The 17,676-nt window shown below is 47.6% G+C and overlaps 1 protein-coding gene across 1 annotated transcript in view; it reads right to left on the minus strand.

Annotated features, from left to right (window-relative positions):
• AAAS (aladin WD repeat nucleoporin) overlaps positions 1 to 17,676 on the minus strand; it is a 39,768-nt gene that overhangs the window by 5,919 nt on the left and 16,173 nt on the right. The window contains exons 7-14 of the mRNA XM_048487501.1: positions 17,485 to 17,628; positions 15,472 to 15,592; positions 15,015 to 15,139; positions 14,677 to 14,737; positions 13,672 to 13,762; positions 11,398 to 11,491; positions 10,348 to 10,415; positions 6,746 to 6,818 (exon numbers count right to left, since the gene is read on the minus strand). Of these exons, the coding sequence (XP_048343458.1) occupies positions 6,746 to 6,818; positions 10,348 to 10,415; positions 11,398 to 11,491; positions 13,672 to 13,762; positions 14,677 to 14,737; positions 15,015 to 15,139; positions 15,472 to 15,592; positions 17,485 to 17,628 (777 nt within the window). The remainder of the gene's footprint in view (positions 1 to 6,745; positions 6,819 to 10,347; positions 10,416 to 11,397; positions 11,492 to 13,671; positions 13,763 to 14,676; positions 14,738 to 15,014; positions 15,140 to 15,471; positions 15,593 to 17,484; positions 17,629 to 17,676) is intronic.

A 17,676-nucleotide genomic window follows, 5' to 3' on the forward strand; every position in this document is an offset into this window, starting at 1 on the left:
GATAAGTCTACTCCCACCGCTCTCCCTCTCACATGGATCACCGAGACCCCCGTTTGGGTGGAACAATGGCCTCTGCCCAGAAATAATACAACTAGCAGCCGGCCACCTTGAGATCTCCACCTCCCAACCCTGATTGTGTTCCCTCTCTTCACCCCAGAGCTTCTGTTCTGGAGCTCCTTCCTTTTCTCTCTTCTTCTATTCTTTCAACCAGCAAAGGCGGGAGGGCCAATTGGCTGACTGGCCCTCCCTGGATTAAAATCTGGGCCAGTCCTGGTACCGCAGCACTGCCAGGACAGGCCCCAGGTTAACTATGTCATCACTTCTAAATTGAGTGGTGACAGTTCGGTTGATTATAGTTTAAGCACTATAATCACTTCTAAATCTATTAAGGACCCTAGGCTATTCCGGCGCCTCTGGCCGAGGCCGCCCCTTAAGGAGCGGTCTCTGGCTGGCGCCAAGCCTAGATGCTCAGACCCTATGTCAACATCTGAGCACCCTCTCCTGATTGATCTCTGCGGTCACGGCGAATATTCTCTGGACCTCGCTTTGAGGCCGCTTCTTGCGCTTCATCTTCAGAATTGATCCCCCCTTGCATTTGCTTCTCTTACAAATGCGTTCCTTCCTATGCAGACTCCTTCGAAGTTCATTTTTCTACAGAAATTATGTATGCATACCCACAATACCCTCAGGGTCTGCCTGCCCTCCCGGGAGGCTCGGACCTTCACCTCGTCGCATCCTTATGACGTTCCTGACGCCAACGATCCATAGGAACGGCTTGCCCTTCGCCCTTCCTGTCACAAGCCCCGCGCCCCAGACATTCAAAATCGCCAGGCGATCGTCGAACGGGCCAACCACACCTTCAAGAAAATTCTAGCCAAACAAACTAAAGAAAGGGGAGTAGGTGGCCCCCCCAATCTAGGTTTCATCCAGCAGACCGTATCAAAAGTCTTATTCACCATCAATCATTTGAACTTGCTCGCCCTACCCTCGGGGCAACAGTTCACCCCCGTGGAGAGGCACTTCAGGCAGTCAGAGCCTCTCCCCCACGCCCAGGTCTACTACCGCCAGCTCCCAGACCAAGCTTGGCGGGGCCCGGCCCCTCTCATAACCTGGGGAAGGGGGTATGCTTCAGTCCTTCTCCCTACAGGTCCCCTGTGGATAACAGCTTGCCATGCCCGGCCAGCCCATGGAGTGGCACCAGAAGGAAACCAACCCCATCCCAGAAATGGAGCGAATCTCCCTGGAGGACCCTGCCCTGCTGCCTCGACGGAGCCGCCGCCAGCGCCGGAACGGTCCGACGACCCGGATGACCTGGGGGGACGTCAAGGCGACGACCAGCCAGGCTCGGGAGTTGCTGCAACAGTGTGGCTGCCCCGAGACACCCAAGGATCTGTGCGCTGCCATCTTTGCGGTTATTACTGCAAATTCTGCAGTCACAATCATCTGCTTGCTCTGCTGCCTCCTGCCGGTGACAATTGGTCACCCCCTTTTGGATCTTGACCAAGCCAACATCTGGGAGCGGTTCGCTGCCGCTGCCAACGTCTCGTCCTTCTGCTTGGGCCAGTATCTGGGGGTGGGGAGTTTGCTGAGCTCCTGCCTGCTTCCCGTCTGCAAAGCCCCTGGAGACTTCCTAGAGGAGTCTGGCCTGAGCCCCTTCATGAATGCCTCGTCTATCAGGTACTCTATGAGCGCCGACTGGGGACCCGTTGTCCAAACCCTCCCCGCTGGGGCTCTCTCCCTCATCACCAAAACTGTCGCCAACCACGAGTCCAATACTTGTGCCCGCATCATCGATGTGGCAGGAGCACAAGCCAGTCCGAGCCCCTTCACCGGCTCGGCCAGTTGGAACTGCACACATATGGAGGACATTCCCCCCGTGTATGGGAACATCCTGCTCCCTAAAGGTTGGTTCTGGACTTGCGGGGAGAGAACCTTCAACTACATCCCCGCTCGTCTGTCTGCCGGGACTCTTTGCTGTCTTAGCCGCCTCACCATCGTTCTGCCACAGGCTCCGCCCCGGGAGCCCAAGCGCCGCCGTCGCTCCACCCTCCCTCTCGATCCGGGCTGCCGGAGCGACGCGGTTGCCTTCTCCGAAGCAGAATACGTCTCCCTCGCGACCTCCCTTGTGGGAGTCCCCGGACTTGCTTCCTACAATGCCAAGACTATTGGCCGTCTGGTCTGCGCCCTTGCGAAATCCATTAATTCCACCTCAGTTGCTCTGGATGCTCTGGCCTCCGTGCAGCAGGAACTTCGTCAAGCGACTTTAGATAATCGTGCCGCTATAGATTACTTGTTGTTATTGCATCACCAAGGCTGTGAGAATGTAAATAATATGTGTTGTTTTAATCTCTCTGATAATTCCCATTTGATTCATATGAAAGTGCGTGAATGGCAAGATGTTGTATCTAATCTGAAATACGATGTGTTGCCTCATTGGTGGTCAGCCCTTTGGAGCTGGCTGCCAGGAGGATGGTTAAGTTCTATTGTATAATTCTTCATTGGTTTGATTGTATCCCTTGTTGTTGGGTCCTGCCTTGTTCAATGTATATCTGCTTTTGCCTGTAACGTTTGTAAGAAACCCTTTGACCTTCCCCTACGTCGAAACCAGGTTCTCACGTTGCACAAACAGCTCAGCCAGCTTGAGCAAGTTCCTGGGGAGGCGAGCGTCCCTCTAAATTGTCCCAGCCAAATTCGGTCCCCCCTTTTCTAAAACGTTAGAAACGGGGAGATGTAGGGGTGAGCCCGCGAACCCAGCAGAACCGTAGATAGCGCGCCTGGAATGCCGGTGCCAGCTGCGGCCTTCTGGGCGCACACGCTCCCCCACCCCCCCGTGAGTCACAGGTCATGAACTACCTGACTCACGGTCACCAGGTGTCCCAGACAAAGGGACAAAAGGGCTCTTGCCCCCAGGTATGGATTAGACCCAGACACGGACACTTCCTCCTGCACGTAGCAGCCCGATGAGATCATGCATCACATGATGATCTCCCGCTCTCCCGCTATCCGACCCCTTTACACGCCCCCAGAGAAACCCTAATAAAAGGTGCCAGGGACTAGCACACAGCAGAGTTGCCAGATCCACGGATCCCGCGCTTCCTGCTGCTGGCTCTCTCCACCGGATGATATCACCGCGTCTCGCCTCTTCCTTGCGACCCTGCGGGCACGACTTCAGGGGGCTGAACAAATAGGCTTCTGCAAAGGGAAATCACCCTTAGACCATACCCTGGTGCTATTACATTTAGCCAGTAAATATTCGATCAAACAAACTTTACGCCACCTTCATTGATTTGAAGTCAGCCTTTGATTCTGTGCCGAGAGCATTGCTCTGGGCAAAAATTGATTCCAGACTTCTTTTCCTAATAAGGCAACTACATACTAACATCCGCTGCTGGATTAATTGTTCCCAATAGGACCTTTTGTATGATAGTACCCCATTTTTAAAGGGGTCAAGCAAGGGTGTGTCTTAACCATACCCTTCTTAACCTCTTTTTAAGTGATCTTCCCTCTGCTCTTTCTGAGGTTAACAGTCATGCCCCGAAGTTAAGTCCATCCCATGTTTCACTTCTGCTATACACAGACAATGCTGTGCTATTTTCCTGTTCTAGAGTTGACCTTAGATGCTTAATGAAGCGCTTTGCGGACTACTGTGAACTCAACAGATTGGCAATCAGTTAAGAGAAAATTAAGGTTTTGGTCTTTTCTAAATATCAGAAGAAGTTTAGCTGGGTAATAAACAACATCCAAGTTGAGCAGGTTAAACGTTTTAAGTACCTTGGCCTTTTATTTTCTTATAACCTATCATGGATATTCCATAGGAAGGTCGCACTCTCAGCAACATCTAGTACAGGGGTCTGCAATCTAGATTATGGATCTGTTAGATCTTCAGCCCTGGACTGCCGGGCCAATTGGCCATGCTGGCAGGGACTGATGGGAATTGTAGTCTATGAACATCTGGAGAGCTGCAGGTTGCAGACCCCTGATCTAGTACTATTTCTGCACTTGCACTTTTTAAAATAGTTACAGTCACTCCTTCATTCCTCCAGCTCTTAAGATCTTTAATGCTAAAGTTGGTTCACAGCTGCTTCATGGAGTCCCAATATGGATCCAGGAAGTTAATTACTCCTTGAATTCCCTGCAATCCAAATTCTTTCATAAATAACAGGACTCCTGAAACTCTGTCCATTTTGCTGGGGCCCCCCCTTTCAAGGGTGTAGATATGCAAGATGGCATCTGGGGACTTACCCTGGGTGCCCCCCCCACAACTATGCCCTCCCCCTAAACTTCCTATGGCAGGGCAGGGGTGCAGTTGAACGCTGGCCAGCAGGCTCCCCTAACTCCGCATTCCACGTGGAGCTCGGGAGCACAGCCAGCGAGGCTAGCCCCGCCCTGGAACCCCTTGTGAAGGCAGGGCAAGCCTGGGTGACCGGCATTCTACTGTGACCATGCCCTGAGTTCAGGGGCTAGGTGCAGTTGTGAGGGAGGGACAGTCCTGCAATGCGCCCCCCAGAAGGTGGTGCCCGGGGCTCTAGCCCCCCTCTGCACTATACCACTGCCGCCTTCTGAGGGAAGCAAAGCTACAAGGCAGCACCTCCCTTGCCTCCTTCAAAGCCATTCTCTAAAACAGTGATGGTGAACCAATGATACCCATGTTAAAGGTGACGGGCCACCAAGTTTTGGTTGACACAGCAGCATTTATCAGCATCTGACAACTATTCTCCTTGTTTGAGTCATTTTTGTAACAATTTCTCTTTATATAATACATAGCACCACACATGATCGGAACATATTTTTCTAAATACAAGAAATATGTAAATATTTGTTTCTCTTTTGTTCAAGAGGGTGGTGACACCCCAGGAGAATCAAATTAGGCATTTTTCAAATTTCTGACACGCCGAGCCCAAAAGATTTGCCATCGCTGCTCTAAACCCAGCAAATCCTCCTAGTGGAAATGAAGCCATAATGCATTGGCTCACATCCACCTCTTGGGTCATCTCAAATTTCCCTCCAGATTATTTTTAACCTGCTTTGTTGGCTCCACAATCAAACAGTGATTTAAAACACTTCATGAAGTCACAAATCAATGAACAAAGATGACACAAATAAAACAGCCCAGATCAACATCCAAGCAAAACACAGGAAACCAGAGCAATAGCCGCACTGGTAAATTTCAGAATCCATGTGAGCCCCAGGCTATCTGAAGCAAGACACAAAGGATGCAGCGGAAGGAACATCAGAGGGAAAGAACCCCACATCGTTTGCACAACCCCCACAAAAGGAGCCTTTTTATTAAATTGCTATCTTCTGAACCTCTGACAGAGGGAGAAGAAAGGGCAGGAACTTTCCCACTGACCAAAGCATCCACATAGGTTCGTGTGTGAGAAGGGGGTCTCCTTCAGTTCTCCGGTCCCTGACTATTCAGGGATTTAAAGGCCAAGACTTAACAGCAGCCCTAGAACCTTACTGGGAGCCAGTCCTGCTCCAATGCTGTGCAAATTCAAATTCATTTATTTATTAAATTCCACTTTCCTAAAGATTCAGTGCTCTCATGGAACGCTCAGAATTTTTTGCTCTGTAAACACTGATGGCATAATACGCCCGGCTCCCTCAAAGGCCTTAAAGACATCAGAAAGCTGGCAGATGGTGAACCGCAAGGACAGCACAAGGAAGGGAACCGGTAACGCAGGGGCAGGTGGCATCAGACGTCATGAGAGCAAGCTTTTGAGGACAGCAAGCCTGCTGTCTGCTCCCGACCGGCACTTCCTGTTGCACGTAAGTGCAGGAAAACAAGTGAATATTCTTCTCATGTGACAGCAAATGCCAGGGGGTTTTGGCACTTCCTACACAAAACTAATATCTACATGGCAGGAGTACAAAACGGCCCTGAGCAAGTCAGCTTGTTTCCCAAAAGATCTAATGGAGTGCTTCTCTACACAGGAACCCACGTGAAAGCTTCAGTCAGCTGAATCATTCCTTTAACAGTCACCCCGACCACAGGTGATTTGATTTGTCAGCAAGACATTTAAGAGTCTTCAGCGTTGCTGTCCCCATCTGGCCGCTCCCTAAAAGGTTCAGTCTTTGTCAGTCTCTGAAAGGTAGTCCTTGCCAAGACAATGCTTGGCCAATTGTAGTTTCAATGACTGAACAAGTACAAAGTTGCTTTCTACATTTTCTGTATTTTCTTCCCCTTGGGATAACAGCATTAATGAGTCTTTTAATTTTATCATAAGAAAAGAAGAGTTTGAATTTACATCCCCCTTTCTGTCCTGTAAGGAGACTCAAAGGGGCTTACAAACTCCTCTACCTTCCCCCCTCACAGCAAACACCTGTGAGGTGGGTGGGGCTGAGAGAACTCTGAAGAACTGTGACTAGCACAAAGTCACCCAGCTGGCATGTGTTGGAGTGCACAAGCTAATCTAGTTCACCATATAAGCCTCCACAGCTCAAGTGACAGAGTAGGGAATCAAACCTGGTTCTTCAGATTAGAGTGCACCTGCTCTTAACCATAACACCACACTGGCTCTCTAAGCCATACCAAACTGTTGAAAGGGTGAGATAGAAAAAGATTTCAAAAATAAATAAATGTTTCATGATTGGATGGAATTTGATTACGAGTCCCCCTCCTCCCAAACACTGCCTGTTGCAAAGGAACAAGGAAGCGAAATAAAAGATGTGGAGCTTCTGGAAGCCAAGGATGTGGTTTCAGCTGAGGAGCAACCAAACAACCAAAAACTGTGTCCATACAAACCATGGCAAGAGCTCAAACACGGGGCTGTTGCGGGTTCGAAACACTGCAATGACGGTCCTGCAGTTGGAAGAGCCTGCCAAACAAGGAGGAAAAATAGGAGTAAGGAATACGCCTGATAACCATGCAGATGGAGTTGCGGGTAAAAGTTTGGCAGAGCCTAAAGGGCAGTTTGCATGTTCAGAGATAGAGGGAAAGACAGAAGTGAGCATTCAGTTCATTTCAGCAGGAATCCAGAAGAACGAACGACTAACGCTTGAAGAAGGGCAGGCTTGTAAGCATTTTAAATATGTGGCCTTTTCAATCCTTCCAGTTTTGAATAGTTGGAGAACACATGCAGAGTGCGGCAGAAGTGGAAGCAAGGTACCGGTAATTACCACAGAAAGTACAGCAGACATTATATTTGCCACAGGTTGAGTTGGGATTCTGACACATTGTACAGACGGATATGTCGGGGAATTAACATTCCCAATTACTCAGGGGCCCAGATCAGTTTGGGAGTGCAGTGTATATATGTGTGTTTGTGCATAGGGGGAGTTTTAGCTTTCCTATATGCTGGAAGGAGATTTATGGGAGCTACTTTCAGGACATATAGGCCCCCGTGACCATTTCAGTTTAGGAAAACAGTGCAAGGGGTGGGGGCTGAAGGTCCTCCTCCTTCTCCTCCAGCATGATGTAGTGGTTAAGAGTAGATGGATTCTAATCTGGAGAACGGGTTTGATTCCCCACTCCTCCACCTGAGGGGCAGAGGCTCATCTGGTGAATCAGATGTGTTTCCGCACTCCTACATTCCTGCTGGGTGATCTTGGGCTAGTCACAGTTCTTTGGAACTCTCTCAGCCCCACCTGCCTCATAGGGTCTCTGTTGTGGGGAAAGGAAGGGAAAGGAGCTTGAGTCTCTTTACAGGAGAGAAAGGTGGAGTATAAATCCAGACTCTTCTTCTTCTTCCTTCTGACTCTCGTTAATTATTCTTATCCATCAGTGCTAATAATGTCAAGCTATTACGCTTCTTAAGAATAGCTTTCTTAATTCTTAAGAACAATCCTCCCAAAGACAAATCCACCTGCAGGTGAACTTTGCAAACGATTTCTGAGCTCTTATGCTTTTACCATTAGCTCAGCAATAATCTGTCACTCATTTTTGACTGGCGTATTTGGTAACATTCTGGATCTGAAATGTTAACAAAAAAAAATTTCTGGAACAGGGCAGTGTACTCTCTTACTCACATAGTCCGGGCAATTTGCAAGGAACTTTTAATTATTGATGATAATCGGCCTTCATAATGGTACACAGCAAAATGTTCCCGTGTCCGTTTTGTAAAATAGATAAGAAGAAGAAGAGTTGGATTTATATTCCCCCTTTCTCTCCTGTAGGAGACTCAAGGGGGCTTACAATCTCCTTTCCCTTCCCCCCTCACAACAAACACCCAGTGAGGTAGATGGGGCTGAGAGAGCTCCCTAGAGCTGTGAATGGCCCAAGGTTGCCCAGCTGGCGTGTGTGGTACAGGCTAATCTGAATTCCCCAGATAAGCCTCCACAGCTCAAGCGGCAGAGCTGGGAATCAAACCCGGTTCCTCCAGATTGGAGTACACATGCTCTTAACCACTACGCCACTGCTGCTCTCATAAAAGATGTCTTAGGAATTTGACAACTGTGAGAAGGGCAATATGTTAAAATGTTTGCAGGAAACTGGAAGGTTTATACTTTTTCATGAGCCAGATCAAGACTCATGGGGTTTGAGAACATTAGTAACCCCTGACACGTGGCAAACATACTGTCTAGTCTGATCCTCAGAGGTGATTCTGAGGCTAAAGAGGGAATGCGACCTAACCCAAATGCTCGCATTCTCTCTCACTCTGCATCCCACAGGGTTCTTTTCCTATCCTACGGCCTCAGCCCATTTGCCACTAACAAGAGCTCCCGTACTTTATTAGGGCTTAGAGAAGGATTGACAGATTAGAAATCCGGTTTAAAAAAAATGCCTTTGAACAACAAAGACGTTGCTGGGACCTTTGTCTCCAAAGCTCTGGCTTTAAAGAGGATCACAGGATGCTTTAAAATGCAGATTAGGGGAGAGTTATTTTAAGCCTTACAAGCAGAAGCAGTTTCATGCTCTTATGCTCATGCCCGGCACACTGTGATATCCCTGCAGCAGAGTCAGGTGAAACAAAAGGGCTGATTTCTCATTTCATTTGGTGGACTTGGATATACACAGAAAAAGCACAAAGGAGGCGTATGTTTTTTCTACGCTTGCCCTCTTGAAATACGCAGGAGTAAAAGGAGTGAGTCTTTCCTGATTGCAACTTGAATGTGTATAAAGTGCCATCAGGCTGCAGGCCACTTATGGCAACCCGGTACGGTTTTCAAGGCAAGAGGCGAACAGAGGGGGTTTGCCATTTACTTCCTCTGCATAACGACCCTGGTATTCTTTAGTGGTCTCCCATCCAAGTACAAACCAGAGCTGACCCTGCTTAGCTGCTGAGATCTGATAAGATCAGGCTAGCTGGGGCTTTCCAGGTCAGGGCCAACTGCTTGTATATGTTTTAAAAAGTGCCAAGCACCAAAAAACACAAGGTGCACACAGTCCTCCCTTGGCAAGACGTGAGTTTATTTGGAATGTGCAAACCACAGATGAAGTCAAGATCTGTCCGATCATCGAAGAGGTAAAGTAGGAGAAGGAAAATTCTCACAGAGCCACTTTCCTTGTTCCAGAGTCCCAATGACACAGCTGTGCTTAAATTATCTGCTATGCATCAAAATTAATTGGTTTTTATACCCTGCTTGTCTTTACCTTTAAGGATTAAAATTGACTTTTCCTCCCCTCACCACGACAGATACCTTGTGAGGCAGGTGAGGTGGAGAGAACTGTGACTAGCCCTAGGTCTGAGAGAAGTGTGACTAGCCAAAGGTCACCCAGCAGGCTTCATGGGGAGGAGCAGGGAGTCAAACTTGGCTCACCAGATGAGAGTCCACTGCTCTTAATTACTTCACCACACTGACTTGAAACATGCATTAAGAAAATGAATTCTGGCTCATTAAGAAGAAGAAGAGAAGAAGAGTTGGATTTATATCCCCCTTTCTCTCCTGTAAGGTGACTCAAAGGGGCTTACAATCTCCTTCCCCCCCCCCCCCCAACAAACACCCTGTGAGGTGGGTGGGGCTGAGAGAGCTCCAAATAACTGTGACTAGGCCAAAGTCACCAGCTGGCATGTGTTGGAGTGCACAAGCTAATCTGGTTCACCAGATAAGCCTCCACAGTTCAAGTGGCAGAGCAGGGAATCAAACCCGGTTCTCCAGATTAGAGTGCACCTATTCTTAATCACTACACCACGCTGGCTCTCTGCTGGCGTTGAAGCACAGTACTTTACTTGATCAGGGGAAATCTCAGCCTCTTCTGACTTCATCACCAGGAGCCACTTACACTTGTTCAAACCTGTTCATAGGAGCCATAAGGACTAGAATCTTGTAAAAGACAGTAAGCTGAGGGTGGGATTCTTAGCATGAGGCATTTTAAGTTGAACTAACTTCTGTTCACTGCATGTGGATGCTGCATGTACCTGGCCCTGCCCACCTACCCTATCCTTACTGAAGCTTCTAATATTTTACCTGTGATCACAGCTGCAAGCCTTTCTCCGCTTGGATCCCAGACCATGGAATGCACCTCCCCTCCAATCCTGGAAACACAAGGGTATAGCATGAGAGCCACTGCAAACCAAGCAAGGGATATTCATGGGAGGCCTGAGAGATGGTATTCAAACTTTGGCCATTGAAGGAACAGCAGAGATGCAAGAATATTGGACACATGCAAAGAATCCCTGCTAATAATAAAGCAAATGTAACAGGGGCTAACCACAGCAGTAGCCCAATCAGGCCACTTACAGATAAAATAGAGTCTCCGTCACCCCAAGCATGCAGAAAAATATGACTTTTGTTAATTAATCAGAGGAGAAATATCTCCCCCCCCCCTTCCAAAAAAACAAAAAAACACTTTCAGGAATACTGAGTATGCCCAGGAAGTCCAGAACAATAAGGGAAGCTGAGAGTTAAAGAACAAGGGGGGAGGGGGAGAGAGAAGTTAGCAAAGGATAATGGGGGGAAGGGCAGATAGCTCTTAAGACTACCCTGAAGGGTGAGATTTCTAAATTATTTCCTCTTCCACAATTCCTTAAGGGCCCCCAGGTTGTTGCTTGTAAACACTACCTATACATTCTAAAAGATATATCCATAAAAGTAAAAATGCTAAAACAAACACATATCAAAAGTTGGTATGTATTCTACAGCAGGTGTAGAATTTGACATTTTGTGAATCTCAGGTTTTTCATTTTTTTTGTAAGCAAGTTTTTAACCCTTATATATGGGCTGGAAAGTCACACTTCATAGTCATGCTTTGAGAAAATTCACAAAGCAGAGGGGAGCCCTTCTGATCACCAGAAAAATCAAGTTTTAGGAAGACCTCCTTTCCACCCCCTGAGATTGTACCAAGCTATTTTCTGGCTTACCTTTGCACCATTAAGAGTTAGAAACTTGCCCATTAAAATTAATGCCAAGATTGTCAGAATCCTGCATCTGACAGCTGCCACCAACAGCACACCTTGCTCAACACCTGCATGGAATCATATTACGTACACAATCTAGCCCATGGTCCACTTGGCTCACCTCTCTGGCCCATACAGAGTCTCAATGGTGGTTTCTGACAAATCAGCCACGATGGAAGCCGTCTTGGATCCACCAACCCGCCCTTGGTGCTCACCTGCAAGGCAGGGCGACAGAAGGCCGACTTCACAGTTAACAAAAGGAAACAAAGAAGAAAGTGCTGGTGTGGAGAATGAATAGGATGAAGGTAGCTAAATTGTGTATGTTAGCATATAATAAGCGCAGCTCCATGCTAAGACAGGGAGCAGTATTACATGATGGAGATTTTAAGTTGAAGCTTCTTTTACCATGGATTGCTGTATCTATGTACAATTTGAATTCGTCATTGTTTTCTTTTTGCTGGCCTTGTGCCATAATAAACTATTCAGGATGGTTAACTATGATTTATGGGTACCAAAACCGAGGAAATCTCCAGTTCGAAATTGGAGAGGGTCATATTTGCGTGAAGCACTAAGTAAAAGAAGAAGAGTTCAGATTTATACTGCACCTTTCTCTCCAATAAGGAGACTAAAGGTGGCTTACAAGCTCCTTTCCCTTCCTCTCCCCATAACAGACATTGTGGCCCCTTCCGCACACGCAAAATAATGTGTTTTCAAACCACTTTCACAACTGTTTGCAAGTGGATTTTGCTATTCCGCACAGCTTCAAAGAGCACTGAAAGCAGTTTGAAAGTGCATTATTCTTCATGTGCGGAATGAGCCTCTGTGAGGTAGGTCAGGCTGAGAGAGTTCCGAAGAACTGCAACTAGCCCAAGGTCACCCAGCAGAAATGTAGGAGTGCAGAAACATATCTGGTTCACCAGATAAGCCTCTGACACTTAGGTGGAGGAGTGGGGAATCAAACCTGGTTCTCCAGATTAGAATCCACCTGCTCTCAACCACTACACCATGCTGGCTCTCAAGAAGTTCAGCTGCAAAAAGTTCTCTGGGAAAATAATAAAGGTGTAAGATCAAAGTTGAGCTGCAACTCTGGCTGGGCGGCCTCCCTCTCTGAGCTTATCTCATTTTGGGAGGATAGTTGTGAGGGTACAATGAATGCCACACAGGCTAGCCAGAGCATATCAGAAGAAGGGCAAAAAGAAAAGGTCATGCAACAGAGAATGTAGGGCTGCAAGCCACTTTAAGAAACGTAAGCCCATATGCTTAGGTCAAAACCAAAGGATTCTCTTATGCTGTATCTGTCTTGGAGAGAATGGAAGTGTTACTGGAACAGTGGCCTCTCCAGTTGTCTCAGGAGACCAAGAAATGTTGCTACTATCTGAACTTGAACCAGGCTTCAATTTACACACGCAAGTAGAGAGCCAAAGAAGGCTCAACCAAGTAGCAGACATGCTGTAACAAGAATGTCACACTCTAGGAAGACTGGCACTATTTCTGTTGCTCTGCTGCTTCCTGCATTATTAAGAAGACGACGACGACGAAGAAGAAGAAGAGGAGGAGTTTGGATTTATATCCCCCCTTTCTCTCCTGTAAGGAGACTCAAAGGGGCTTACAAACTCCTTTCTCTCCCCATCCCCAACAAAAAATACCCTGTGAGGTGGGTGAGGCTCAGAGAGCTCTGAAGAACTGTAACTAGCCCAAGGTCACCCAGCTGGCGTGTGTTGGAGTGCACAAGCTAATCTGGTTCACCAGATAAGCCTCCACAGCTCAAGTGGCAGAGCGGGGAATCAAACCTGGTTCTCCAGATTAGAGTGCACCTGCTCTTAACCACTACACAAAGCTGTGTCTGTGTAAATGGCTTTAATGGAATTGTGGGGTTTTTTAAAATCTCCATGTCACCTTGAGCATCTTTGGATGGAAAAGAGGGTTGACAAATGGTCTACAAACAGTATGAATGATATATATATATACACACACACACAGAGGCAGATATGAAGCTGCAAAAGCTCTTTTTCAGTCTCTACACCTGGGAGTGGGAGAGGGGATTCTGACCCGTTCTGATGGGTTTAAGAATCTGGATGTGGGCTTCGCAGTTCATTTTTTTGCTTTATCCTATTTTCCCTTGCCTTCCTAACAGGCCAGGCTGCATAACTGTACTTAAAGATCCGATTTCCACACCAAAGGAAGCTAAATTATACAAGCCAAGTAAATTTTCACTGATCTGCTTGCTTTACATTTTCTGGCTTTGGATAGCAGAATAAGCGACGCAAAAATTGGCCAATCTGCCCCAGTAAAACAGTGGAGTCAGGAGCCATTCAGGATTGCTCTCCAAAGCATTTTTTCTGCTTGCAGACCCCGTGCAGCCCCGCAAAAGCAGCCATGCCTTATCCACACTTACCACTGTACTCCAAGAAAGACAAGGAATAAATCAACGATTCCCCCTGGACTGTGAAGAGCAAGCGGCTGCCATCCGGACTCCAGCACCCGGTCTGGGAAAGGAGATCACAGGTGTTTTCTAGCAAGCAAACCCTAAGAGCTGGAACCCTGGATTAAATGCATGCTGTGAATTTTGCAGCAAGTTTTGAAAAGTGGTGCAAACGGAACCCTGCCAGGTCTAGGATTCAGGCATGATTTTTTTTTGTGGGGGGGGGGTGCTTTCAGGGACTGATAAGTACTGAGGCTGGAACAGAGAAGGGAAGTACACAGAGACTCAGATAAATCAGGTTGCCAGAAGCAGGTCTTGGAACAGAGCCCAATGTAGTTGGAAAGAAAAGTAGATGGAACAACACCTGCAGGTGTTCAAATCCTTGGAAAGACCACGCCTCTCTGAGAAGATCTGCACAAAGCACCCAGTCTGAATTATCTTCCATCTGATCAACGCAAATAACTTAGTAGCCCGACTTAGTAGAACCTTCAAAGGAAGAGCAAGATAAATGTGCATAACCCACTTTGTGCCTAATGGATACAGGTGGGATATAAATCTTATTGATTAAAAAACAAAAGCAGAAGAAGGCCACCAGGCACCCTGCCAGCATGAAGCTCTTTCATTCGGAAGCTTTCTCCCACAAGCTTTGAAACCTACTGTTGGTATGGCCTGGGGGTTGGAGGAAGGGAGCTCTGGTCTGTGTGAAATTGTTATGTGAAAGTATCATTCTGCAGCTTCTGGGCATCTTATCTTCTCTGCTAGCTAGTGAAGGCCACATACCTCGGCCTGTAGTTGCAGCTGTGGAATTGAAAGATGGGCGGGGAAGGGTTTTGTTGGTTGCTTTATATTATCAAAGTCTCTGCTGGACCGGCAGAGACTTCTTGCCACTGTACGGGACTTATCTTGCCTGCAATAAAGAAGTCTTTGTTCATCAACAAGTGTTTCAATTGTCTGGTTAAAGGAGGTTCTGACACCTACCCTGCAGGGACCCCTGATTGTTGGCCACTTCTCACAAGTCCACATCTGAACTTCCCAGACTCTGAAAAAAAAAATCAATACACAATATGCTGGGAAAAAGTAAGAGCGCTCTCGGCAGAATTAGACACAAGATGTTTAAAGAGGACTTTGGGCTAGTCACGCAGCCTAACCCATTCCACATGGATGTTGAGAGGATACAATGGACAGGTAAATAATGTATCCCACTCTGAGCTTCTTGGAGGGAAGGCAGAATAAACATGAATTAAAACACATTAACTCGCTTCTGAGGATCACTTGCTGCAGGAAGCTTATAAGGCTCCTAGCCCATCTCTACTCACCTGAAGACGGCTGAAGGTGTGGCAGCTAGCACTTTGCTGCCATCAGTTGACCAAGCAAGGTATGTGACCCCACCTCCTCCAAACCACTGCAGCTGGACACAGCTTTCTGTGGCTACATCCCACACCTACAGCAAACAAAGACAAAACTTTTAGTTGTCTTGCATGGCTGCTGCTGCCTGGTGCAGCCCCTTCCTCTTTCAGTGGATCTGATGCAAAACCACCCTGATGATGCAAGAAAGAGGAAGTTTTTCCTCTCTTCGGTGACTTCCTGGCCATGAACTACGCCTCTTGCCCAGCCACAGATTCCCACCTCTGCCCCTCAAAACCACTCATCTTTCCCTTACAGTTGGGAGCTATGGCTGCACAGAGTCATCATATTAGCAATATCCTTATTTGCTTCGTCTCATGTATCCACCTACCCCCCCGCACCCAGGCAAAAGCAACCCACAGGCCTCACCAGCATTGCAGTGTCGATGGGCGATGCTGACAGAAGCAACCCTCCACTGGGTGCCCATGCCAGACTGGTAACAGGGCAGTGCCCGGGGTGGCTGAGCACGTGGGCGCAACCAGATGATGGCCTGCGGGGGCAAAAGACAAAAGGCAAGATGTTTCCATCAGGAACAGGAGTACCCAACACCTGGAGCGCTCCCAGAACTGTTCCGCATACATGTGCTGACACACCTAACGTCACTCTGGTTACCCAGTGCAGAATTAGTTTTCCTAAAAACACCAGCTTTTCTGACACACATGTGCAGGCACTCACAGGTAGAAAGTTAAGTGACATCCACATGGTGTAGAGAAACATTAGGAACCAGAGGGAGCCCAGTATCACTTGTAGTGCCTGCAAGACGTGTATTTGTTTCTTAGCGTAAGTTATATTCCAGGTTCTTTTGTACACTGAATCAAACAGGGGAGCACCTTAAAAGATTAAACTGTCATAAATCAGAGACAAATGCATCTGAGAAAGTCTCCCCTGGCTCATGAAAGATTTATTTTATTTCATTCTATTTACAGGCTGCCCTTCCCCTTGTGGCCCTAAGGCAGATGACAACGTAAAACAATACAGTAAGATTAAGCATAAAAATAATACAGTAAGATTAAAACAGTAATATATATCCATACAATTTAAAACTCTCCAAAATCATCCAGATTAGTGTAAACTAACAAGTTAAAACCCAATGCTCCCTATTTGGCACAAGCAGGAAAATAAAGGAGGGGGAAGAGGAAAAGGGAGGCCACTACATGGAAAACTGTTGCTGTCTCAACCATAGCCCTGGTGGAACAGCTCTGTCTTGCAGGCCCAAAAGAAATGTATCAGGGCAGTGGCGTACAACCCTAGGGACATGGGGTACCCCATATCCCCGGGCGCACGCCTTTTGGTCACATGGGGGGCGCTGGATGCCCCCCCCCACGTGACCAAACGGGCAGCCCCTCTTCCCTGCCTACAAGCCGGGCATGAGTTTCCCTCGCGCCTGGCTTGTAGGCAGCAAAGAGGAGCTGGAGCCCAACTTGCGAGCAAGTGTGGCTTACTCGCAAGCAAGCGAGGCTTACTCGTGAGCAAGCGGGGCTCTGCATGCAAGGGGTGTCCGGAGGGTTTTTTTGTTTCCGGGTGCCATTTGGCCCCAGTCTACCTCTGTATCAGGGTCCACAGGGCCTAGGTCTCATCTGACAGAGCCCTAATTGAGGACAGCCAGATATCTTTCAGGCCAGGGACCACCTGCAAGTTGTTTTTGGCTGAGCATAATGCTCTTGGGAAACATACTGGTTCCACAGATGCTGGGAATAAATTTTGTTAATCTTTAAGGGGCTGCTTGACACTGTTTTATTTTGCTGCTGCAGACTAACACATTAATTCATATCTGGTTTCTGGCGACCCTGTAAGGTTTTCAAGGCAACAGCCATTCAGAGGTTAGTAGTAATTGCCTGCCTCTGTGTCACGACTCTGGTGTTCCTTGGAAGTCTAACCAGGGTCAGAGCTGAGAGCATGTGACTGGTCCAAGGTCACCCAGCAAGCTTCCATGGTGTGAGTGGGTTTTGAACCTGGTTTCCCAAGTACTCGTCCGACACCTGAACCACTACTGGATGCTGTACAGTTTATTTGTCTTGAATTTTTAAGTCATAGCTCTGAGAACAGCACTGGGGAAAGGGGAGAAAGGAAATGGGAAACAGCCTCTTCCCCAAACAAAACAAAATCCCTAAACTACAGTCCCCGCAAAATAAGTAGGGTTCCCTAAAGTTCAAATAGTAACATGAAAGAACAACTGTGCCTCTGAGGCCCCTTCCGCACATGCAGAATAATGCACTTTCAATCCACTTTGCAGCTGTGCAGAATAACCAAATTCACTTGCAAACAATTGTGAAAGTGGATTGAAAGTGCATTATTATGCATGTGCGGAAGGGGCCTCAGAGTCAACATAGGTTCCAGCCAATGGGTAAATAGCAAGGAGGCCTGCAATTACTGGCTACTAACCTGGTAGAGAGGGAAGTGGGGTCCAGATGCCAAAGCAGGACACAGCTGTGGCACGCCACTGCAAGGATGAAAGCACACAGAGGCTTCCATGCCAGCGATGCCACATTCCTCTGCAAACGGTGTTTCAGGATAGGGACTGTTGCACTGGAGAAGAGAGGCAGGATAGAGGTAACCACAGAAGAAGCACAGCCC

This window comes from Sphaerodactylus townsendi, linkage group LG03, assembly GCF_021028975.2.
Source record: "Sphaerodactylus townsendi isolate TG3544 linkage group LG03, MPM_Stown_v2.3, whole genome shotgun sequence".
NCBI classification, from domain to species: domain Eukaryota; kingdom Metazoa; phylum Chordata; class Lepidosauria; order Squamata; family Sphaerodactylidae; genus Sphaerodactylus; species Sphaerodactylus townsendi.